This window comes from Falco cherrug, chromosome 7, assembly GCF_023634085.1.
Source record: "Falco cherrug isolate bFalChe1 chromosome 7, bFalChe1.pri, whole genome shotgun sequence".
NCBI classification, from domain to species: domain Eukaryota; kingdom Metazoa; phylum Chordata; class Aves; order Falconiformes; family Falconidae; genus Falco; species Falco cherrug.
Window position 1 is genome coordinate 50,778,689 of NC_073703.1, and position 27,300 is coordinate 50,805,988.

Below are 27,300 nucleotides of genomic sequence, written 5' to 3' on the forward strand. Positions count from 1 at the left end.
CTGATACTCCCTTCTGAAAGACATGAGAGTCTTCTATGCATTTAAATTTGAAAACACAGAGAGTAAATTTGAATACACAGAGAGTCGTGTCACAGATGTGGAGGTGATAGCCGGATGATAAAGTGCAGCATAGTGCAAATTATTGACCCACTTCTTAAAGAAACATCTCTCACACCAATGACATATCTTCTTCCTTCAACACACCCTTCCAATACCTAACACTGCAAGCTACAATCAGCATCTCCAGCTTTCCCTCCATGATCCATTCAAAATACAAAGCTTTCTTCAAATTACACCTGCAAAAACCCAGAATGCTAGTCTAGTCAAATGACTGACGTTGCCAGAGATGCTTTCCATATTGTGACTTTACCTCTCCTTAGATTTAGACCTAGACTTCACAAATACCTGTCTTAATAGGAACAGCTGGTCTTGTGATGTTCTGTTGAAGGTATCAGGTCCCAATAAACAATAAGCATTTAGATACATGTATCGGGTTTGTGTGGCAAGGTTTTTGATATTGGGGGTCTACAGGGTTGGCATCCATGAGAAGCTGCTAGAAGCTCCCCTTATGTCTGACAGAGCCAGTGCCAGCCGGCTCCAGGATGGACCTGCCCCTGTCCAAAGCCGAGCCTATCACCAATGGTGGTAGCACCTCTAGGATAACATATTTAATAAGGGGGTGCAGAACCCACCCAAGAGTAATTGCAGCTGGCTGAGAGGAGTGAGAGTATGAATATGTGAGAGAAACAGCTCTGCTGACACCAAGGTCGGTGAAGGAGGACAGGGAGGAGATGCTCCAAGCAACAGAGCAGATTCCCCTGCAGCCTGTGCTGAAGACCACGGTGAGGCACACTGTCCCCCTCAGCCCATGGAGGTGGAGCAGATATCCACCTGCAGCCCGTGGAGGGTCTGACACTGGAGCAGACAGATGCCTGAAGGAGACTGTGACCCCACAGGAAGTCTGTGCTGGAGCAGGCTCCTGGCAGGACCTGTGGGTCCATGGAGAGAGGAGCTCAGGCTGGAGCAGGGTTGCTGGCAGGGCTTGTGACCCTGCTAGGCACCCAGTGCTGGCGCAGGGTGTATGAGCAGCATTCCTCCTGAGGAGGAAGGAGCGGCAGAGACAACATGTGCTGAACTGACCACAACCCCCATTCCCCATCCCCTTGACTGCTGGATGGGAGGAGGTAGAGAAACTGGGAGAGAAATTGTGCCCGTGAAGAAGGAAGGGGTGGGGGAAGGTGTTATTTAGTTTTATTTCTCATTATCCTACTCCGATTTGATTACTAAAATTAATTTTCCCAAATCAAGTCTGTTTTGCCCATGACAGTAATTGGCAAGTGATCTCTCCCTCTCCTCATGTTGATCCATGAGCTTTTTGTTATAATTTTCCTCTCCCCTGTCTAGCTGAGGGAGTGATACAGCAGCTTTGGTGGCACCTGCTGTCCAGCCAAGGTCAACCTGCTACAATACATCAGCTAAAATGGACATCACACTCGCGGCCTCTCCCTAGTGACTGTGCATCTCATGAGTAGACCATAAAACAGATCAACCCTCCCCCCCCCCCCCCCCCCCCCATTTTAAACAGTACGAGATACTTAATTTAACATGGTTCAACTGTTCTGCTCTTTCCCCAGCCCATGGGAATCAGGGAATCCAGACAGGTAAGCCAAGGGAGAACAGACTTTTCCATTGTTTGAAATGTAAACACAAAATGACAAGGACATGTTTATTCCACAACCATTTCAGATGTAAGCTTGCAGAAAACCGATTGATTCAAGATATGCAATAAAGTCCAGGAAGAAAAGTAGTGACAGCAAAGTAGAAAAGCATTACCATGGACAACAAAAAAAAACCAATTTGCAAGCATTTGCAGATGCTTTGGAACTAAACAGTTGTTGGTAATGCCTATGTGAAGCACTATTTGCAGGGATGGCTGGCATATGCCTTTTGGGTCACATGGCACTCATGAGGGATTCAACCTTGGGGGACTCCACATGAGCTTCCAGGTCACCTGAATCCCTGACTGCAGGAAAAAGAGTGCCTGCACCACTGGATCACCATCAGAGCCAGCACAGGGAAGTGGGTACCATGGGAGACGATGAGTACTTCCACCTGCTAATCACTCTTCCAACTCTTACACTTCTGATACTTATAAAATGGGATCAGGAAGTTGGCTGTCTCCAGTCTTTTGGCATGATCCTGTCTACCTGCTCCCTAGCACTGGAGTTGCCTGGCCAGCCCAGTGGATGCTTTGACCTGTCAACAGATCAAGCTGTCCTGGCTGGGCAATAGCTGGTTGGGTTAAGGGAAGAATATAACTACCCATAAATACAAACCAGTTTGACCACGAATTAATTCCTCCCTGAGAAGACCAAAGGCTCCACACAAACCCACAACGTCCCCTGCCAAAGTACATGCCACACTGTTGATGGGGCTTAATTGCTTTCTTAGTATTAAAATAACATAAGAAAAGTTGACCTACAGCAAATAGAGGCTTTTTTCCTTTTTTGCAGGAACAATAATCAGTGCCTAACAGGAATGGAGAAAAGCATGTCCGGTCCCCAGCTGGCTTAGGTTCAACTATTCCCGCCCCCCCCCCCCCCCCCCCCCCGAGATCTTTTCCATTTTATCATCTGGTTACAAAATGTATGTTTTTGTCTTAAACTTATATTGGAGTAATTATACGGATTATTCTGGTTTAGAACGCTCCCTTTTATGAAACAAAATTGTTGGGTATTTGTACGCTGTCTGTAATTTGGTATTCTAAAAGTAGTAATTCTGACAGCAAAACAATGCACCTCCTTGCCTGCTTCTCCCTTTCTTCTCTCTAGTTGTTTGCATCCCTTTGCCTCCCTGAATAAACAAAGATATGGATGTTTCCCTCTGATTATTAGTGGGCCATGGCAGCCTAATAACCATTCATGCTTTGGAGAATTACCCCTAGATAAATTGTTACATCTTCTGACTACAAAGGATTAAATCCCAGAAAAAATACCAGCACAACAAAAAGGTGTCCTACAGACAACCTTTCCGTATTTTTAAAAGAAGATGCTGGACACAGGTTTCAAAATGACTTCGACTCTTCGTTTCATTCTCAAAACTCAGCAGCCTATATCCTATCAGCTTTCAACAAGATGTATTGGCATAATAGTTAGAGCCATTTTTAAATGTCAGATTTACTTTTTCAAAGGCACTTCAAGTGTTTCACCTACTCACATAGATATGGAGGAGCCTGCCCTTGGTTTTAAGCATTCAGTTCTTTCCTGAGCTGCCATATAGTCCCAGACTGAATTCCATAATTAATCAGATTTTTTTTATATTTCTTTTTTTTTGCTTTACAATTCAGCAGTCAGCATTTTGTGAAACAGATTAAGATTTCTGGGAAAATCTGACCATATTTTTTTTTCTCTAGTTACACTTTCATGTGTAATTATACATTTCAAAAAAACCATGCACAATGTGTAAACATAGTTCATACACAATAAAATGAACAACTATGTAATTCACATCAGTTTTCCAGTACTGCAAATATTTCTTCTAAAATGACCAATTATACATATCAAAATTGTCCTTTAAGGGTGAGTAGATAATTTCTTGTATTAAAATACTCAATAATGCTACACTAATGGAACTCCTTAGTTCACATATTTGATTAACTGTAAGCTACACACTTTAGATCTTGGTGGGTTTGTACGTTACAGGTGTATCTATAAATCCAAAATCTAAAGAAACTCAAATCAAGCGTTTCACTAAAATGCCACCATTCAGCATGATCCACCAACAAGCATAAAAGGCTAAAGCCATCTGTGTGACTTAAGCACAGCCCAGAGATGAGAAAACAGGGGTGATGGCAATTGGCAAACAAGGTCAGTACGGCAGAACAGGTGGAGCATGTCCAGGTGGGATGTGTTGGAATAAGGAAGGGAGAATCATTTCCCTGAACTGCAGGAAAAGATGAAACCTTCAAGCATGCCTACACACTAAGGGTGAGATATCCTGGCTGCTGAAGGTAATCAGTGCAGGATCTTCTTGCACAGAGCAGCTGGTTCTCCATGGCAGTAACAGTACCTCCAGCTACAAAAGCATGTTCTCAGCCAGCCTCCTCATCTTCAATTAACTGAGACTGTTACTTGGCTGGAATAGAACAGAATATTTCAGTTGGAAGGGACCTACAATGATCATCTAGTTCAACTAACACTCATTATGTTAGTCAGGTTAGAAGCAAAGGACTGCTTATAGTACCTACATGTTAACCTGAATGTTCTTTCAAACACTAAAATCCAGCTTTGTGAGACTACACTTTTGTGTTCGTCACACATACAAGGTAGAAAGTACACTATGTGTGTATTTACAGGATTTTACATATGACAGTGTAAAATACTGAAAAAAATATAATCATATTCCAAACTATTTCCTAGAAGGTTTTTTATCTTTACTAGGAGGTAAAAACATTTGTTCTTCATTTCTGAAAAACGAAAACACAATCAAATCCAAACAGAATGGCAAAACGTCTGTGTCCCCCGCTGAGTCCCTCTTAGCAGACTGTGGAATACACCTCTACAGTATCGCTATACATTGCTTTGTTTTCTTACATACTACCCTAGATATCCACTACAAGATCCTAGGCCAGACAGTATATTGGTGGGTGTTGTTTGACTCAGAGTAGGCATTCTTACTACATCTCCTAGAGCCTACCTTTTGCTGTTTGTATCTGCTAACTTGCTCCATGTTACTTAAGAGTGTCACCTCAGAGAAATCTGCATGCTTATGTCTCATTAGGTGAGACCAGTCCCTTCAGCAGCTGCAGGTTATGAGGAAAAAGGCAGAAAAAGGAGAGAGCAGACACAACTGAAAAGGACATGCCTTATCTTCTGTCCCTCCCAGTGCCTACGGGGAGCTTGCAAAGGATTGTCTCCACCATAATGGTTCCAAGGGCAGCTGCATGCATGGATGTTCACAGCAACCTGGCTTCGCTGGAAGCTACCTTTTTAGAAAACTTGTAACCCAACACCAGCAGAGATCCTGCAGAGTCTCTCTTGTGACTGTCCTGCAGAAACATACCTCAGAATAGAGCACATACAGTGAATTCCCTGAAGGGATACAATGTGCCCCAACTCTGGACTCCAAAGCCCGTTCAGCAAGTTCTCACCCAGAATACGGTACTGCACGTTATCATCACTACTACAGCCCCACCTGGCAGCTTTGACTATTTGTAGAGAGTAGGTTGTATATTATCCTGTGTCCCCACAACATACCATGAAATTACAGTCTTAACACCAAAAACTTAACATACGAAGGTCAAGAATAACAAAAGATAAGTTTAACATGCGAGTCTATACAGGTTTTCATTAGAGGTAGGACAGTGGAACTCAACAATACCTCTCCAGAAATAAAGTTTGCTATGCAATGGGACAAGACAGGATGAACTCCGAGTGAACCCCTCAGCAAAGAGAAGCAGAAACAGGCTGAGACAGTCAGGCTGATCAGGCACTGCCAAGTGACACAGCTGAAGAGCAGATGCTACCTTCCTTTAATTTAGTAAAGCCAGCAAGGTGGCTCAACAGACCCATGCAGACATGATGCAAACCAGCTGCGGGTTTTACCTCTCACTGTGCAGCATATTAATCCATCTCTCAGTATCACCTGCAAAGGACACACCTCCTGTTCTATAGGGCAAACCTCCAAGTCCGTATTAGTGATCACTGCTATCCAGAGATCGCCTGAAGTGAAAATATGTAATTGCAGGTGACTATAACAATAAAGATGCAATGGCTTTTCAGCCTCTTCTCACATACCAATGCAAGGTCCCATTCCTATGTGCTGTCTTGCCATACATTAAAAGCATGTTTGCTCTAATCCCCAAGAAATGTGGGCTATCTTAATCTGCCTCTGTCCAGGTTCCCGCTTGCCATGTCTCCATCCTGCTTGCAGCCACAGTGAGGAAAGGGATTGTCTTGTATCTAGGTCTCCATTCACCTGCACTACAGCCTCCATGTCGTTTAACAACAGGCAAATTGCTCTTATCCTCACTACTTGCATGAATGAATATAACAAAACCTCAGAAGTGTGTTATCAAGCTCCACAGTTTAGCAATGTGAGACACACAAAGTCCATATGAAAAAACAGGCAAGGAGCTCAGCTGCTTGTGTCTGACTTGTCTTGATTTCTTCATTGGTGAGTTAGGGTGGTTAATACAGGTTTTCATACCTGTTAAATGAAAGGCAGTCAAAACACACAAAGGCTTTCTGAAAGCACCACTTTGATAATCATCAATGTACCTAGTATGCAGGTTTTGAGAGGCTGCTCCAAATACAAAAGTGGCGGAGAAGCAAGTGTCAAGCTGGCAGGAAAAAGAAGACACTAGAAGGTGGTGGGAGCTAATAATGGTACCACATGCAGAATGAAAATGATTGTGGGCTTGCAACAAGCCACAGTGGATGAGGCTGCACAGAACCTGCCAACTAGGTGAGGCACCCCACACAAATGAGAAAGAGCAGACAGAGACTAAAGGGTGAACTAGGAGGAGGAGCACGATTTCTTCATTTTTAAAAAGAAGCATTTTTTAAAAGGTGCTAGTAAGGCACCTACTACAGTACACAGATGCAAATCTCTAACAAACTGCCCCAAAAATGGGCAACCCCTTTTCCATGAACAGCCTAGCCTGGGAATCCCAGGAAAGAGAAGCGGGTAGCAACAAAACCAGACATCTTTCTTTAAGATCTTTTCTTTCAACAGCACGGGGCCTAGCAGAGCGAGCTCTACTTTAGCAACAGAAGTTGCAGACTGACAAACCTCCAGCTTGACACTGCACATGCAAAGCTTTTTTCTTAGTCTGGTACTCTACACCCCAGCATGACTTTTCCAGCACTCTCACAATCTGCTTCTATAGTGCTGGTACTATTTTAACTCACATAATGTTAATCTCTGTTTCAGAAAATGTTTCATGGCCTGAGAATATTTCAAAGAAAATTCATGCAACCATCCCTGAATCTATCCAAATATGCAACAAATCCTTTGACTATTGAATGCAGGTAATGAAAGGGAATTTAATCTTGACATTTCTGGATTAAACAGTTGATAGGCCAGTACTAGAAGACTCGGTGGCACAGAGGACAGGTGTTTCCAGAGCTGTGCTTAAATTGACAGTCTAGATGTTATGAATGAGAGTCTGGCAGAGCTACAGAAGTTGTCACAGCAGAGGTGGGAATCCAGATTTTTATGATTCAATTAAAGAATGCCAAGGCTGGTGGAAAACACTATTTCTACCTCCATATGCCTATGACTGCCCTCATGCTACCGTGGGTGTAATTACATAAGATGCACAATCCTGTAAGGGAAGGTATAATTATTTAAGGAAAACAGCTGGCAAATTTAGAGCTAAGTAGGAGCATAGGAACGTCAATGCTGAACCAAGAGTGTGTCAAACATGACCCAGATACCTAATTAGAAGTTATGCACAAATCTAACTTGCACAAGGATCAAGAAACAGACTGACTGAACACAGCAGAGGCTGAAAGGGGTACATTCTTGAGCTTTATTGCCCTGATTGCATTAGATACTATTCTGATCCCCCCACTCTCTTACACAGCACAGCTTTAATGTCACAACCCTAACAAATTTGCTAGGAAAGGGGAGGGGAAAGCAGCATTACAGAACGGTGATGCAAAGAGGCTCATCTGTGAGCTTCGCGGCAAGCGTCAAGCCTGCCAGAGAGCTTCCCCCAGTGCAGAGAGGTGGGAGTGCAAGGCTTCACATCTGTCCCCAGCTGATCCACTCTGAGCCAGAACCTGGCCGTGGGGACTGAGGAGCCAGGAGAGGGCTGCTCTCCCTCTGTGATGCTGGCTATGGCAACCCTTCTGCCTCAGCACCTCAGCCTAATGGGCCCCTGCATCCTCAGAACGTACTTGAGGAAGGAAAATTAGGAAATGTGGAGGAATCTGCAAAACCTCAGCACCACTCTGTCTTGAGTTTATGTTCACACACATGCAACAAGCATCTGCAGCTGAGTCCCAAGCCACCAAAAAGGTTAACAATATAAGGTAATAAGACATTAATTAAGGATGGCTCTATGAAGTCAAAATATTATTTTCTTAAAATACAGCACTGCAAGAAGAAAGCTCTGGCTCTGCTGATTTTAATTTTTCCTTATGCTGTTCTCCACCTGGGCAAAGAAATATATCCCTTTGTGTTTTTAAATAAAAGTATCTAAATGCTGAGAAATACACTCATGGATGTCTGCTCAGCTATGTTGTACAAAAATCAGGGGAATCCACAGAGTTCTTAAATTATCTCAATGAGTGAGGTGGTCCCCATGGGACAGCCCATACAAATTAATGGGAAAGAACAGTCTGTAAAGAAAGATTCTAACATGCCAACGTACTCTCTTACTGGAGCCAAGACATGAAATAATGTTTATAGACTTGGTACATTTCTTAACTTGATGCTCAAGGATCCTTGCTGTCAACAGAAGCAAAAAGGTGAATAGGGAGCAAATGAGCATTAAGTAATTGACAGAAATGTTGCTGAGATACACTAACCTACTCTGTAAAAAGCAGAAACTCACTGATTTGTGTACGTATCATGGGTAAGAAAAAATTTAACAGAGTGCTTACCAGACCTTTCCTTGATGGGCATCTTCCTGTCAGGAATTTGCACCCAGAAAGCAACTGGGTACCACAAGTGGTCAGTGTGGTGCTCCACCTCTGAGGAGGAAGGTGGTTGCAGAGCAGATCAGGGAGGTTATGCTATCCCCACACTTAGCACTAGCACAGTAGTTAATGGAAAACTTCAGATGGTTCTGGAGCTCGCTGTTCAAAAAGATTGTTAAAAACTTGGGGAAGGGTCCAGGAGAGAAGCACAAGAGGAATTAAAGGCCCAGAAAAAGTGCTTTGTAGTCAAATATGCCTTCAGGGACACAATTAATGAAAAACTTCACAAACAGAAAGTGAAGTGGCTATCTCACTGCAGTGACTAAGCATCTTTCTGGGGAGAAGAGATATCTTCAGTGTCAATCATAACACCAGGTTCAATACCAGAAGGTGATCTGGACAATTGGTTCAATACCAGAAGGTGATCAAGACCAGAAACAAGGAACAAATTTTGGGCATATTACTACTTTTTTTTAAGGATGACAATAACTTTTTTAAAGGTTACAGTAGATTTTTTTTTTTTAATGCCAGGTGTCTTTTAAATTGGATACTTTCAAGTTCTACAGTTGTAAAGAAGACTGGAGGCTGGGAAGCTGTACGTAAGCAGACCTAACCCAAGGACCGCCACAGCCTCCTGTTGCACAGGTCAGCACAATGGGCAAAGGTCTCCATCCCACCTCTGCCCTCTCCTTTGGGGAACATGTGCTGCACTTCCAACAGTTCAAGGACACTCAACAAGATTTGCAAGCCTTTACACACGTGTTATTCATTGCCGCACGCGTGGCTGCAGTGTCAAAGCTGATTCCTGCCAGCTCCCACTGGGCACATGACAGCGCTGAGACATACCAAACTTCTGGCAAAGCAAGTTTCTCAAATCAGTAAACAAAGGCATATTGACAAGCTCATTTTGAAAGTTTTTGTCTTTTTGATTGGTTCTTTTTTGTTGTTGTTTTGGTTTGGGTTTTTTTCCCCAGTTTCAAGCTGTTCATGTTTTCAACTTCTGGGCATGTGTCATCTCCAAGTACCTCTTCCTCTTACGGCTCGCCAAGAAAACAAGTCCTTGTGTCAAGGACCTGACACTCTTTGGAGCTCTAAAATCAACCCTTCCTACTTAAAAAAAAATATCCATAATGCAATATCCATGTAGCAATGACGTAAATGATGAATAAAAGATGCTACAATACAAAACTATAAATCATGCTTTAAAAGATCCAGTCTTCTGATTCTGTTCTTTCTGCTTGACAAAAGAAATCAACTTTGATGAATATGCCACTGTCCAATTCATTAGTTTCAGCAACAACAGCCTTGAATAGCTTTGTGATTGAAATTTTATCAGAATACAGTAACTTTTATTCCTTCATGGCTTAGAAAGCACACCTGCCACTGTCTCTCCGGTAGGAGAAAAACTTAGACAGCATTCAACAAAACATCGGACATTTGGCAAATTTCTCATGCTAAAAAGTGTGGGTTTCAGTCTAACCTAATCAGGAAACAGGAATAAAGTCTACTGAATACTTAGGGCAAAGGTAAAATATCAGAAAAGAAAAACCCATCACAAATTATCCACTTAGGTGAATCTGACAATGATTTTGACATCAGCCAGCAAACAATCAAGTTTCAAAAAAACCCAAGAAAAAAAGAGATATAGAATCCTATCCACAGTAAGAACAGGTACAAACCCAACAGAATAAGATTTTCCATGCAATACAAGACAAAACCCTACAATAACTGGATGTAAAATCTTTCACTGTTACAGACATACATTATTTTTCTTATCAGTCTATGGTTTTGGTTTGGTTTTTTTTCTGTGTGAGTATAATTAGTATTTTACGTTAATCAACTCTGTAAAGTTTCCTGCATGTTTTATTACTCATTGCTAGGTAAGAATTAATCTGCAATCCGGGCTGTATTGGGGATGTATCTGTATGGAGAAAATTCTTATTGTACAAGTGACCTTGTAACGGAGTAGAATCGTGAGACTGTCTTCTTGCAAAGCATGCAGCCATCAAATAGGAATTAACTGAACAAAGACCTAATTGCTTAGTTTTATTTCTCTGCAGGACCAAAATATAATTTTCTTCCCTGCATGTGGTAGTGAATCATACATCAAAAATATCCAAGCTCATCAATTCACACCGTACTCAAAACAAATCCATGGGAAACCAGCATGCAATTTTGAGAGATTTATCCACACAGAAAAAAAGTTAAAGAAAACATGCAAATGTGAATTTATAATGATGGATATGTATGGGAAGCCTGAAAGCTTTTCATTTTCCTGTTTGCCATTTCTGATAGAAGGTTCTAAAGCCAAATCTATGAGCTTCTCAGGTGCTATGTAGTGCAAATACATAACAGACCAAAGAACAGAGTACTTCTAGAACAGGCAGAATAAAACAAGTTATTCATCAACCCTTCAGGGTACCCACACAAACCAGGTAACAGTTTGTCTACTCTAGCACAATGCCAGCCCCCTTCAGCGTCTTCTGGAGATGTATTCTAACTATCCCCAGCACAGCTTTTAGCAACAGTGATTTCTGACTGCTATGCTATTTATGGCTGGTAAAAACAAGCTGGTGCACTATGTAATTCTTTGTACTATTTAAAGCAAAAACCCAAACCAACCCTTCCTTTTTACCCCACCCCCAACAGTTACATTAATGGTAACTTCCATGTTGTAACCGAAACGTACATAGAAGAATCATTCACCTATCAAACCTAACACATGTAAAAAACAAAAACAAATGATTCACGAGACCAGATCTACAGTTACTAAACTGCCACGTTTCATTAGAACAACACATTGATTAAAGTCAGGAAATTCAAACTGCAGAACAAACCGTTGTGTTTTGCACTAAGCCCTTTAATTAAAAAGTACAAGTAAGAACCTGCTCAATAAATAATACCTTGAAAATTACTTTGACTAAAAAAGTGAAAGAATGTCAAATAAGAATGAAGAGAATGTATGAATGGAACAATAAGGCAGATGTACTCACTGAATAATGAAAGGGGTTTATTTTTCGAATTATACGGAATTCACGCAACAGATTCAAAGCAACAGTTGTCAAACCACACTCAAAGACTAGCTCCTTCACACTGTTATTGATTACCATTGGGCAGTTACATATTACTGCTTTTACAGTACCTCAAGGTAAAAATGGTTTCTCTAAGGGTCCGATCTCTACGTATGCCTCAGTGGGTATGTGGCTTCTCAGGCACAGCGGGAGCAAAGCTGCTCTGCTGTGTATTTGATGCTTAGCAGCCCACAGAAATGTTGGAGGCAGTGCAGAAACAAAGCAAGAGGTGTGAAAAAGCAAAACTGTTGGTAGATCCCTCACCATGCAACTCCCAGGTTGCTATGAAGTGAAGACAGGAGAGGTGAAGTACTGCAGCTTGAGTGCAGTCTGCTCAGCACTCACATCCAAAAATCAAAGCCACGCAGTACTTTAATTAATCTCTACTCTTTTGCTGTGACGTTCAGATCTGGAAACAAACTTCTGTAATAACGCTGCGCTTAAGATAGCAAGATGAATGCAGAAAAGCATTAATCATTTATTTCTATGAATTTCTACAGGCATTGAAATATTGCTGAATTTTCTTTTTAATACTTTATTCATTAGCCACAATATCCCATCAACTAAATGCTGCATTTCAGAATGAAACTGCAGCCAGCAACAAGAATTTTTATAATATCTAACATTTTTTGTTATTGTGGCTGAATTACCAATTGATCTAACCACTGGAGTTCAGCAGGTAATTTATCATCAAATCTGTCTCTATTCCAGCTTTTAGTCTCAACTGAAAGACTGTGAAAGCCTACAAGCAGTTCTTGAAAAAACACAACCAAAACCCACCCCACCACCAAACCAAACCAAACCCATTTATTAATATAACTGTTCTGTTCCAACTTAGAGCTTTCATTTGATGCCTTCCAGCCTAGTAATTTTTATGCTCACGTTCTTAAGTAATTTTGTGTTGTTCTGTCTTCTGCCCAGGTGGCTGAAAGGTTGTCTTGGTTTTCCATTCCCTTTTGACAAGATCTCTGGTGACTAGGAAGAGCAGACAAGTCAGTGCAGGAAAACAAAGCTGGACCATTTGGTGAATTTTGTGGTTTTTCATTCTATTTTTATTGCTCACAGGAATACCCATGCAGCATGACTATTTAAGCTTCTGACATATCATAGCTTCACTTGATGGATGCAGAGTTCAAATCCAGCAAGGACAAGTAGGACCAGGACAGATTTTCACAATTATAGTGTAAGGTAATTAAATTCCTCATAATATTCAGGGCTTTTAGATAGCAGTTGAGAGGCCATTTTACTGAGTGAATACTAAAGCCTCAGGATGTATTTCATAAGTGTTCTGCAGCAGACTAAGCCAAATTTTAATGTACCATTACATGATGTGTACAGTAATGTACACATCACTGCTGTGATGTGCTTTTCCTCTAGTGTTTTCCACCTCAGTTATGAGTACTTTCAACTGCTGTCATATGAAAGTACACGGTTACATAAAGCATCCGATTTTGGCAATTTTAAGTGATGCTTAATTTAGTTTAAACATTTAGAATTTATCTCATAATGTGTGCACGCATTTTTAAGGGATATGTAAGCTTCATGTGATGTACAAGCACACTTATGCAGAGATGAGCAGTCCTGGAAGAAACAGAACTATGAACGAGACACATAGAAGTGGCATCAACAGCCAGTTACGAAAAATATCCTTCCTCCCAAAGCTCAGCGTAGCTGTGGAGTCACACATACTGCAACATTTGGGCTGGGTTCACGCCACGCATCTGGGGAGGACCACTATTGTGGAAGGAACTGCACACAAAAATGTACCACACAAAGTACGCCTGAGCTGGGAAAACACAGTCACAGCGCGGCTCGTGATGAAGGTGAAAAGCTGCAAGAACTGAACTAGAGCTTGGTGGCGGCAGAGGGCAGTGATACACAAACACCAGCAGTCCTCACCCTGCATGGCACCCACAAATGCAGAAGTCTGTCCCTGTTTATTTTCAGCACGCAAGATTTGCCACTCTCAGGCTTATTCTTAAGAAAAATTGCACGCTCTTCATGCATATTTAAGTGTACCCATGTACAGATGTACAGAGAGATATATTGAATATTCACTACTTAAAATATCAGTTCTGGTTACTTCCTCTTATTTCTCTGACAGCCATATCCTAGTCAATCTACTATCCCCCCCATCCTCTGAAAACGAAATCCTTTAAAATTTTGCTTCACAAGGTATTGACTTGCATCTTTAAAAAATGCTACACTTGAAAGAGCTGATTTCTGTCTTTTCCTCCCCATCCCTCTCACCCTTTGAAAGGCAGGAAGCTGGATGCAGTCAAAAAGAAAAAGAGAACGAGGAGGGAGCTGTGGAGGGAGCTGTGGAGGAAGACAGCGTAACTCTGGCTCCTTAACTGGGTTAATATGTCTCCTGACATGGGAATAGAGAGCTTAAAAGAAAGCTACGGGGGGTGGGGGGATAAATTGCAAGGCATGCGCTACTCATGTAATAGCTGACATGCCTAATGCTATGTGATTCACAGCAGCTTTGAAATACTAGATTAAAACGTATAACAACCTTCTTATTGAAGGATGGATGGATTACGTTTCCACTGGGTGCAATTTGAAGAAGAGATAAATAAAAGAAGAAAATAAGTTGTGATGAAGAAGCCCAGTTTTGACTTGAATTAGTTTAAATGCAGCTTGCTCAGAGCAATTGATTTTCAATGAGAATAAATGGATTTGTTGGCTTGCAAACACTGATCAAGCATGTTTCCACCACACAGTTGCACAGCTATTGAATTTACTGTGTAGCATCTGCTGCAAGTGTGGAAAACCATCAGAAATGATCAGTACTATATAAGTATACATAAATATATGTCAATTTTAACCCATAAGCATGGTTTTTTGTATCAGTTACAAATCATTAAACATCCAAAATTAGTTTAGATTTTGGTTTAAGTTTTGGCAAAGTTGTGGGTTTTTTCTTGTTTTGCTTGTTTTAACTAAATAGGCTCATTCACATTTAGCAAAAGATTGAGCTTGGCTAATATTTGGGAATATTTGCATCTACAACATTTGCCTGAAACAGGATCAGTACCACCTTTCAAGTCTCTGGTTTCTCATGGCAAAACTACAGAGGAAAGACAAAATTTTAAAAAAATAAAAATCCACATCTGGATGATTCTATGTGTTTGAGCTTCTCTGAAGGGAAAAGGCAATGAATACACTCAGACTGGCACCATGGGAGCTCATTTCACAATAGGTTTATTAAGTCCTCCAGCAGAAATGTCTGCCCTGAAGTACGCTGTCAGGGAACACTATTAATAATAAAGTCTCTCTTTCTCAACGCCATGGGATTTCCATACTCCAGCCAAATACATTTTCTTTGAGTGAGTAACATTCTGATGTGTTCTGGGACAACTCCATAGGCATTTGCCAAGACACACGCTGGTTTCCTCAGACAGAGACACATGGCAGTTTAAACTTGGTTTAGATCATGAGTCTCAAGTAACGACAGGCCATCTGGCGCATTTCAGCAATACTGGCACTTTCTGCTCAGAGAGCTCTAGGACTTCAATAAGACAGACGTGGCAGGTCAGGAATTAAATGCATTGTCAGGGCCGCGTGCACAAAGCTTGCATGGCAGCACTTAACCCAAGCCAGCACAGCTGGGACATCACCCATCAAACCAGTAACAGCCACACAGGCAGCTTTGGGAGTAGAGCAAGATGACAAGCGAGTGTTGGCGTAAGGGTCAGGAGCAGTGCACGGTGAGATGCCAGATAGAGGACTGCTGCTGTAAGGAGGAGGTATCACTCAAAATGGAGCTGTGGGGACAGGCCTGCTCGAAGTCAGGGGGTTATGGATCAGAATTAAGCTGTATCAAAACCTCCTGGGAGGAGGGCAGAATGGTGCAAGGCTTGTAGACTGCACGTCTCCCTTGGTTTACAGTAGCAAAGATGCTGATACACAGGATCAGACAGTGCACAGGACCAGAGGAAATCTGGAATGAGAGTGGGAAGTATGAAGGAAGCTTCTTGCATTGGAAAGCTCAGCTGCCGCAGCACTAACTTCTTTCTGATTTGTTTTGGCAATGCTGTATAGGGCCAAGCCTGAATCAGTGGGAGAAGAAAGTATATGCATTTGGTCCTCCTACCAATCAGGATGTTAGTTTTAAGATGCATTTGTGCAGAAATCAAGAAGACAACTAGGAAGCTGGTTTTGTTGCTGGTTAGAATAATGAGATGTTCTTACAACAGTCTGATGACTGGGAAAATAAAGAATTGCTGATTCATTTACAGAAACAATATCATTACTGAGGAAATAGTTTTCTCACTAAAAGAGAAATGTGCAACTCGATTTATTGCAGCAACTGCCATCGTGTGCATTGGGTGATGACCTAGTCTGGGCATGGATCACAGCACTAACTCAATACCTACCCTCAATCTGTTTTTCATTTCACACTCCAAACTTACCATTAGACAATGTCAGATACATGCACACAGATGCCACAGAGACTGGTTTCACCTTACTTTCATTCTCTGTGGCTTGCTCATAGAAGTGAAGACTTAATCAAGAAGATAACGGTGTGATGTGTCCTCCTTTGACTGACCTACTTTGAGCCAAAAGCCAGGGAAGATGATCCACAAATCTACCTCTAATGCAGATTAAAACATGCCTTTGGCACAGCATCTCCACATGTACTCATCATACATTCAAAAAAGGTTTTTTTCATCCTTTTCCCAGATTCCTGTGTTGAGAGAGGACTGTTAATGATAACTCCCTGAGGCTCCTTCTCCTCATGTTACACAACGCCTCATTCACAACTTGGGCATTGGACACATGGAAGCAAAACAGAGATGAGCAGTTCTTTCCCTGGTATTCAAACTTTAAATCAAACACCCACTTTGCTGCACTATAAACAGAGCTGCCTCTTTAGAGCACCGAGGCGCTGCTGTAATGTTTCTTTTTCTTTGAGATTTTACATTTCTCCTGTGAGAAGCAATTACAATAGAAGTGTCAAGCAAAAATAAACCCCTGTTAATCACAGTCACTGTGAACCTGCCAACTAAATCACGTCTCAGTGTTGCTGTTCCATTTTTCAGGTAGAAATAAAGTATGAGAATGCCAGTCTAGAAATTAAGGTCTTCCCAAGAGGGAGTCCAAAGTTTTTGAAAATACAAGCTGTTCTCTTTTGTTCATGACACTGACTGGAATGAGACAAGTACTAAAAACTGAGTATCTGATGATCATAAGAATAATTCAGGTTGGAAGGATTCTCTGAAGGTCATCTAGTCCAACCTCTACCCAAAGCAAGGCCACATGCACAGTTAGGTCAGATTTCTTGGTTCAGCTGGGCTCAGAGGTTTCTGAATAGCTCCAAAATACTGCTTCCACAGCTTCTCCAGGCCACTGAGCCCACACTTGGCTGTTCTGACCATAAACAACTTTCCTCCTAAATCAAGCTGGGATTTGTTTTCCTGTAGCTTGTGTACATTGCCTTTTGTGCTTCCACCATGCACTCTTGAGAAAGGGTCTGACCCTGTTTTCTCTGTAGCCTCTCATCCCTTCAGCTTTCCTTTCTCCAGACTAAACAAACCCAGTGTCCTCAGCTTCCATTCAAACATAGGTGCTCCTGCCTCTTCAAGTGCTCCAGCTCTTCATCCACCTATCACAAGTACTGAAATAATAGATAAATTTCTTTTGGTTTTGGTCAACAAATAGGCAGGTCTACGAATCTGAAAGGAGAAGTGGAAAAAACTTTGGGCTCTCAGTTGAGCCATTATTTTTTCATACGTCTCAAACTCAGAAGCTTCATGCACTGCCTGGTGCATCACAAGGGATGCCTTCAAATCACCTGAAGGGAATGGTACTGAGCTTGCTCGTCTCTAAATCTGAGAGCTTTCTATGAGCTTTGGAGGGAGGTTTTGTTCTTATTTTATCTTCATCTTTTCACTATTGCCTCTGCTGTGAAAAACTAGCAATTTCAAAATAATGTAATTGCAGCTGCTGTTCCAGAACCGCAGAATGCAAGGTGGCAGTTTCCATCATGCCAGGGAGCTGCCAACCAGGGTGGTACCTAAGGATAAGTATAATCAGTTTAAAGATGCTGTGAGGTCTCCCATTTCCTTTTTCTTCTGAGTAACAGGTGGTGGCTTGATGACTAGATCAATTGCTTAATCAATAATATGAATATTAACAAACATATCAGAAACCTGTTTTAGCTGAGTCAATCTTAAGACACCCAGCCTGTGTATTGCAGACTTGAGCTTATGGAATGAGTTTTCAAATCAGATAAATGGTTATTTTCCCCAGGAACCTTCAAAAACAGTTAGCTCATACTGATCCAGCCATAAACTGCATTTTAGTAACGCAATTTTCACATCTCGTTCTAAAGTCATGTTTCTTTTCCACTGTAAAACCCTAATCCTGCAACTGCCAGTTACACTGAGTCACCACCATGAAATCAATTTCAGACAGAAGAGTCTGTTGCTCAATAAAAAGAGATTAACTGGACTGAGCTTCACTTAAGTAAAAACTTCATTCCAATTTCTATATTCCCTGCCTATCCCCAAGAACCCTGTAGATTTGCATTCCATTCATGTAGCTTAAGTTGGACATTTTTTTCTGATACAAAGATATCAAATCACACTCCTGAATCAATCAACACAACTCAAATTTTACTCAATCCAACAATTTTCACAGTAAAGATATTTTTTAAATGCTTCAGCTCAGATATGCTCCACTGCAGGGAGCACTCCCTACAAAGACTTGACACCAACTGTATTGCCAGCACCCCCGTTCACAAGAGATATTTTCCATTTTACAACAGTACAAGGACCCAAAGAGCAAGAAAGGTCCCTTTGAACTGCCAGTCTTCTCTCAGTTATTGGTGCTGTCTACATGCAACAATGCAGCTTTTGCATTTTTAGTGATCATCTGAATTTTACTGCAGTAAATTCACAGCCAAAGAACCAAACCCTTCACTTTTCAGAAATGGAGGGGAAGAGTTCTCTAAACAGACTCATCAGTGTATGTATCTGGTCTGATTTGTAAAGAAACTGCAGGACAGAGAAAATAGTATTTACTTTACAGACACATCATAAACTATGAAGTCACAGGAATAGTTGCGTACTTCATATTGGACAACAGTCGGCTTGTGGAGAAAGGGAAAACAGTAGTTCTGTGCCACCACAGCAAATCTTACCATGTTAGTGAAAACAAGTACCAGAAACCCAAGTACAAATCCTTCAAACAATTTACATCACCCTGAATAAACTCATCATCTACCAATGACAAAGGTCTTTGTTGCACTGGAAGATATTTTGTCTGGAAACACATATAGGAATGGTTTTGTATTCTAAATCCCAGTTTCTGCACCATCCGCACTTTTGTACATACAGCTTTAATAAAACAGTACGCACGCATAAAAGGTATTTCACATTTCTCTACCTGTGATCAAAGTCCAATAAGAGTATCTGGGTATGAGTGAGAAAACAGTTGCAACTTTCTTTCCTGAGTTCCCTAAGATCACACCCCCATCATAGGGAATGACTCTGACTGGTGATACTGTGATAGCCACAAAAGCCATGTAACTTTGAGTAACTCATTCCAAAAAAATAGAAACGCTTGCTTACTTACAACAGAATTAAGAAATCTTGGTTCAATGCTTCACCTCGTAACAAAGATGCACAGAAAAAATAAACAGAGGGTGGCATTTCTTACATTCCTTCTTTTTTGTGGCTTTAGCAGTGTGTTTGCTTCGAGCCAGTGAGTACCAGTTCAAGCCATCTTCCCTGCTAACTGGGGTCCTTACCGGTGACGACGCTGGGGATTTTGGACAGAAAGCTCTTGACAGTGCGGATGGGAACTCCACCTGTTTTGTCATCCTGCATTCTCGTAATGATGTCTTCAATCTGTCAAAAGGAAGGAAAGACTTAGTGGTTTATGCAAAATGGTGACTGTAACGTTTATATACCACGAGTGCTTTGGAGCCCTGCTGGTAGGATGGCCTTCCCATATATAATACCATGTGTATTATTGCACAAACACAGATGTAGAGCACAGCTACCACCTCCCAAAATTAAACCCTGAGACTAGATACCGCGAGACAACATACACCAGCTTGGAAGACTATGGTCAGACACTGACAATTCAACAGTAACTGTGCTTTTTTTGGATGACCAGGGAGTGACAGGTGTTGTTTGGTCCACACATTAATTGGATTAGACTCTAAACTGCAACCAGCTTAAGGAGCTTCCCATTCAGTCCACTTTCCCATCTTCTCCCACATTCACGTGAACCGTCAATACTGTGACCGTGGGAGGGCTTTCATTTTCCAAAGGGTCCCCGTTACCAATGGCCTACCACCGAAAGGAGCATGAGACAGAACTACTGCAGGATGATTTCCCCTGCCTCATGCTGTAGAGGCTGGGATGCTAGATACCCGTGGTCATTGTATGAAGTCAACAACCGAAAGTAAAATTATCATAGAGAAAACTCATTAGATTTTCACAGCCAAGTTACCTTTTACTTCACAGACACATACACAATCCATCACATACAGGAAAATATACAATCATCTTCAAAACCCATGGCAATCAGAGGATCTGATCACTGGGGGAAGGAGCTTAATCCTCCTCCCATTTACTCCAAAACAGGAAGGGATTTTTGCTCCTTTTGAGGCTACACTCCCTGCGTTTACTTGAAGGCACCAGAGAGAACAAAGAGCTGAACACAAGCACAGTGCAGAAACTTGGTATCTCCAAAAACTCCCTTCAAATTAATAAGGTCTCAGAAGCCCAACAAAAATAGACCCAAAGCTGTTGGCTCTGTTAGCTCCAGCAGCTGACAGCACAGCCCTGGCTGTTGCTGGTGACTAAGGGCCATGGTTGATGGCAGCCAGACGGGGAGCACAGCTCTGATTTAGCGAAAGATTTTCTCCTCACGGATGCTATAGAACACAACCTCAGCAGAAGGGCTACATGGTGGAAGCACAGCCCCTCTCTCTCCCAAAGGCAGCCCGAGAGCTCAACCAGGTCTCCTCAACTCTGGAAAGCCAGCTTCATTTAGATGTGCAAGTGAGTTTTTCACAGACTTAACACCTACATTTCAAAACAAGTTTAATTTCTTCCCAAGGCGGCAAGACAATCTCCCTGCCAACTGCAGACACTGAATTTGATCACTGTGTTTTTAACCTCAGGCTATCACTTAACTGAACTGTTCACACCTTGTTTATACGTTATTTTTAAGTTAACACATGCCCTGAACAAATTCTCTGCAGGTATGAAGTCATAAAGATGAAAATATCCTGAGATATTCAATAGATTGCATGAGGGTTGGGTACCTACAGCTCATTTGTGATAGAATAACACTACTTTTCCCCCAGCCCAAACACTATTAAAATTCATACCACCTTTTCCCCTTTACCTGAACTGTATGCACGGTTACTTGGTGATGAAAACAGCTTCTTCCAGACCTAGGATACCTGGAAGAGTAACTGCTCCTCTCAGGCTGGACAAGAAGCATTTCACAGCACCTCATGGTGTTGAGGTGCCTGAAGCATCACTCATTGTCAACCCAGATTTACGAGGCTACAGTACGGCAACACCAAACTGCCAGTGGGACAGGACAGCTCAGCTGCCTGCGAAGGGTGGATCAAGGTCAGCCAGACTAAAAACTGCTTCAACGTGACCAACTATTATGCGCATTCATCTGTAAAAAGTCTCTACGTGACCAACTAGTTATACGCATCCATCTGTATGTACTTGTAGCTGGCATCAGAGAGATTTTTCCATGCATATTAGGAGGAAACCACTCTGGAACATGCTATGAGTCCCATGTCTCCAGAAACACTTCAGAGCTTTAAAAACCATAAGCATAATTTTTGGCAAAACTGTTGTTTTCTCTTTTTCCATTTCAATGAAAAGCAATGAAACATATGAAAACCAAGCTAAAATAATTGTTTTGATGCAGGATTATAAACTTCTTACTCTTTTGCTCACTGTAAAGGAACACAAGACACTATTCATGTCATTATCACCCCAAGAAAAATTTCTATTTCAAGCAAAATAAACCTTTAATTATCTTAAAAGCAAAATATATTATTTTTACATAAACTATCCCCCTTTCAAGCAATCAAGCAGGCACTGATGTCTCAAATGGGGCCATTAATTTGGGCTTCAGTCACAATTACAAAAGCCTAGTGCAATTTTAAGTCACAGTAAACATAACTGCCCTAGAGATATCTCCTTCCCAACAGGCTGCTACTTCTTAACTTCCAGCCTGACTGCTGGCACTTTCTGCTCTCCTGATTTCTGAATGTTGGATGTTGATTCTCTCCTTCCCTTTCTACTCAGATACCTCATCTCCTTCATTCCCTGTCCTCTCATCTGATCCATACACTACTATACGTGTTACCTTCCCACAGCACACCAGCATTTGCAGTCTGCTGCCAGAGTGCCAGCCAGGTTACAGCCTCTGGTCTTCCCATTCCCAACATGCTTTCCTTGTGCTCTCCAACAAATTCCTGCACTGCTCAAAGGGGATAGCATAGCCTACTCAAAGAAACATTTGATGATAATTTTATCCTTTCTTAAAGTTCCAATCAAGTTTTAAATAAAATATTTAAAACCTATATTCAGTAATCTATGTCGTTTTTGTTCAGTCCACTACAAAGGGAAGACTGATTCTTTGTACCAGCCTCTGTGTTTTGCATCCACTCAATGTTTGCAGATATTACCACCCTGGATCCAAATTCCTGCCTAGCTATAGAAATGTTTCATGAAGTGATACAGTGGAAACAAGTGGATGCAGTGACATAGTGGAAAAAAGCGATTATTAGAGCTTCAAGTGTGGAGAGCAGCAAAGAGGGAACATCAAGCATGAAGGTCACTTTCACTGAAGCTTTTCATCTTAACTTTCAAAGAGTTACCTAGACACTTCACTGCTAATGATTCTCCCTTCAGTTTCTGCAGGCCATTAAATACCCTTTAGGTTTCCCTATCTGGCAGACAGGGAAGGAATCCTTGCGTAGTTCATTTCATCAGGCTAGGAGGCAGGACCTAGTAAACTAAGCGTTCCTCCTATTTATCACTCCTAAATGAATGAGCTTCAGTGAAATAACCTCTGCCCAACAAAAATCATGTGAAGAACAAGCAATGGTGTGGGTTGTTTTTTTTTGTTTGGTTTTTTGTTTGTTTTTTTTTTTTGTTGGTTGTTGGTTTGTTGTGGTTTTTTTCCTCCCCTGTTTTGGGGGTCACTGCTAAGTCTAGTCTGATTTTACATCAGTGAAGAGAATTGTTACTCTTCCCTCTGAGTGGATTCTCGCTAAATATCTCCCTGAGAAAGCCAGGGCAATTTCTGATCTGCTGTCACTGCTAGCTACACACTGTAACGTATGCCTAATAAACTACATCTGCCATTCTTCCTGACAGCTCTACCCCCTGTATTTGTCTAGAATGATTTTGTTTCACATTTACCCCCCTTTCAAGGCATCAAAAAGGGCTCTTGGCTTCAGGAGCACATTATCAGTAGAGATGGGACTCTACAGCAGGTAGTTTATGAGAGTCTACCAACATATTCTGTTACATGGAACATTGGGGGTTGAATGCATATGTGGGATTTGCTGGTATTCCTTAGATGTTCTTTTCCACTATCAGCACTTTTGCTGGCGTAAGGACGGTAAAGGTATGAAGTAGAAGACCTTGAATTTCTATCAGAGCTAAGATGTCTATCACTAGAAGATGAGAAGTCTCTTTTCTGAGGCAGGGGAAAATAAAATACTGCATTTGCTCACGTGTACAACAATGAACGTAACAATCACAGCCTGGCAACTTAGGGTCAGTGCCATACAACATTCCCAGTGCCACTATTTTAAGGGCAAAAATGACTCTCAGCTGTGCAGTAGCTTCTCTTTCTCTCAGCGCCAAAATGAAGCAGGTGCCCAGACTGCAGCATGTTAGCGTGCACAGCCTTGCTGAGCCCTGGAAGCACCCTGCTCAGGGTCAAGGCTGTCCTTGGAGGTGACACACTGAGGGAAGGGCAAGTAACACACAAACAAGAAAAGGTGACAGTTCCCACCTCCCACAACCCCATGCCTGGACACCAAAACCAGTTTATCAGAGCTAACTGACTGAACACATTTAATTACGACTGAACGAGCATCATGCAGCGATGTCAGAGGCCATTACGGTCCCCTTGTGCCAGCTTGCTTTTGTGAGCTAGTGAGGGCAACAGTGCCCTTTTCATACTCTAGCCTCTGACTAAGCTGCACATACTCCCTTGGATCCTGCAGGAAAGGTCCTGCTGCCTGTTCCCAAATATTTTGGTATGCACCAGCTTGCTGTCCGGTTACTTGCAGCAGGTACCCTGCTCTCGGGGATTCCTGTCACCAGCTAATATGTGACTAGAAAGTCTCTGAGCATCACTCATCAATGCCAACATTAAGTGTATAGGGCTGGACAGACAACTCTGTGGGACGCCGGCTACCTTCTTTGCCCCAGCAGATGAGAGCTCTCGTGAACACTGGTGGAGGTGGATGACACATGGAGCAAAGGATTAGTCTGTCAGCTAGCATGATGGCAACAATTATAAATACATCTGATCTTTTAATTGAAATATAATTTTTAAATGGATGATTTCTTGTGTAAGCACCTCTGACTAACTCTTTGACACTACCAGTGTGCCTGTGCCTTCTGCACTTGACTCCTTCCACACAGCCCCACACACACAGAGACAAGAAAAGTTAATTTGACAAGGTGTCTGAAGCCAACTTGCTTCACCAGTCTGGACGATTTCACTCTGCCCAAACACAGGAAAAGGAAGCTAAAAAAACCCAAAAAACAAAAAACACTCCACACCCCACCCCACCCCCCACCCCAAAACCCAAAACAAAACAAGGCTAATACATCTCTCTTCAGCACCCTCGAGGGAGAAAGGACAACCTTGCTTCTGCGACAGCACTGGAAAGCAGCAGAACAGCACTGCCACCGAATTGCTGTGTGACCTTCAGCAAACAGCTTCATCTGTCTCTGTCCACACATCCCCTCCTGTATAACGGAGATAATACTGAATCACGCAGGGGCAGTGAAACTTAATTTGAAGATGTCAGAGGACTTGGAGTGCCTCAAATAGCAGATGCTACATGACTACAAAAGACAGGCTCCCCACCTCTGAAAACTTTTCACGATCCCAACAACAGCAACAAAGCCAAAGCAGAGCAGAGCACTGATGCATCAGCCGGCAGGACCATTTGGCTGCTTCCCACATGACTAACATCCAGCGACGGCTGACGGCAGGGGCACTGATGGAACTTGTCCTCTTCCCGATGGAGCTTTAATCTCTGCTTCTTTTTAAATTTCAGAGTTTATTTCAGATAAAGGCAGAGTATACCACATAACTCCCTCACGCTTGAGTGAGTTTCAGGGAAGAAAGAACATAACAACTATGTCTTTCAGATGTTTATTGGGAGGGTGAAACAGAGTTAATAATGTCACCTTGAAACTGTTAACATGCTTTAGCATTTATATATCTCTGTTGTGAATAGGAGGGTACCAGTGAAGGAACAACTAACAAGGCACTCGTGATTATCTGTATACTGCTGCTAATCTAGCTAGAGCTTCACAAAGTGAGCACCTATGCAGCAAGTCATTACATGGAAGGACAGGTTTCACCACATTAACTAATCAAAATGATGCTTAGAGAAAAACTGTGACGCTTCTTATTCAGCTGCTGAGGTGCAATACTGGAGTCTGGGGAGTACCAGGAGCAGCTTTCTGATCATACAATGCTGTCCCCAGCACAGTCTATGACATCAGCTCTGCATGGCAGCCCTGGTTTGGGCCTGGGCTGCATTATATGAAAATGTGGTCACAGAAAACGGGAGCTGGAGCTATTCCCTTCAGGCAGTATATGCACAGTTGGAAAATAGGGTTTAATACATAGCAAAAACCCTCCAAAGCTTAGCAAATTAATTCAGTAAACAGATTCTCTAAATGAGCTGAACTAATGCAATTTGTTCCCTCCCCAAAAATCAAGATTTTCAGCCCATCACTGTCAACAGTTAAAAGCAAAAGACATCAGTGCATCAGTGTTATGCAAATTCAATTTTTCATTAAAAACATTTTGACAGACAAGTCCCAATGAGCTCAAATTCTACACGAACTATAATTTCTTTAAAAAGGAAGCTATTTTGGCATGTTAGAAAGCTGTGTAAGATACTAAAAGTGAGTTGTTTACTGATTGTGCAACTGTAATTATGGTAGCAAATTCTTGGGACTCCTGCATTTTACAGCATAACAGAAGTTTCTTGTTAACAGTGGTGCATTTTCCCCCCTGCTTTCTGCAGTCATGGTAAAGAAGTCACATATATGCACGTGATCAGCTTGAGAAATCTTACACCATTTACATGGCTACTCTAATTAGAAACCTTCTCACATTAGCTGCAAATTAGACCAAATATTTACTTTGCTCAGTAAGCACAAGTGTTAAGCTTTTTATGACTGTAGGAAAGTATCATAAATATCCAGTGAAGACGATGTTAATTTTAAATAAAACACTCCAATGGAAACCAAATGGCTGTAGAATTATCATGAGGTGTTACACGTCACATTTTGGTGAAAGAAATTATACCACTACTGCCATACAGAATGCATTGAACAGGGGTGGCTTTTGTGTGACTTATGAACTACGCAAACACATTTGTAAACCTATGCAGACACTGTGTATAAACACAGATTGTTTCAGCCAGGAAAACTGTAGGACGGCATAATCTATAAACTGTTTCTCAGTGTGTAACTTGAATTGGAGGAACTACTTTGGGGAAAAAGAAGTTCAGTCCCTCTGTTCCCTAAACAGTGCTGCTAAGAGAGCCACTGGTGCTGACAGCATCTGGGCTGCTGGTGTTTGTCAGCCAGTGACAGCACTGAGCCTCCCAGACCATTTTACACAGGTCACCAGTCACCTAGTACTAACTACTTCTGACCATGCCATCCTCAGCAAGATTTGAATGGACAATCCTGAAGTGCTCTGTAGTTACTGTCTGCAGATAGAAGACTGAATCAAATCAAAGCGGCAGCATGGGTTGAAATATGAAGGAATAAAGTTGTTATAGGAAATGTAATGCTGCACTTTTGATAATTGACATAAGGGGACTGTGGTGAATATATTACCATGAGGGGCTTGGGGGGAGCACAAGGGTATGTGTTTTCTTTTGACAAGCTTTTACTGAAATCACTGCCTGCAGGGACTGACAGCATCCTGCTGCTTTGCTCCAGCCAGGGTCGGACGCACAAGTTGCCATGGAAACAACAGAGATTTTCTTTTCCGTTGCATCACTGCACTGAATGTCAAACTACACAGGTCTCCAGATTGCTCACATGCTGATGAATGAGTAGACGTGCCTACCACTGTGTGCACAGGGACTATCACAGAAGGAGTAAACTCTGTCTGTGACATGGCTGAGCTCCTTTGCATGCCCACTGCCACATGGGCATGCACAATTTGGGACCCTTGCTGCTCCCACCACAGGCAGGGAAACAGGGTGAAGCCTGTTAACCCAACCTCAGGAATATCCAGAAGCAAACCTGTGACCCAGCTGCCATCTAAAATAAACCTGCACAAACTGCTTGAATTGGCAA

The 27,300-nt window shown here is 42.0% G+C and overlaps 1 protein-coding gene across 2 annotated transcripts in view; it reads right to left on the bottom strand.

Annotated features, from left to right (window-relative positions):
* The window catches only part of RGS6 (regulator of G protein signaling 6), a 284,113-nt gene that overhangs the window by 92,868 nt on the left and 163,945 nt on the right, over window positions 1–27,300 (bottom strand). For both annotated transcript variants that reach the window (XM_055716872.1, XM_055716873.1), the window contains exon 3: window positions 19,479–19,578. In XM_055716872.1, coding sequence (XP_055572847.1) covers window positions 19,479–19,578 — 100 coding nt within the window. The remainder of the gene's footprint in view (window positions 1–19,478; window positions 19,579–27,300) is intronic.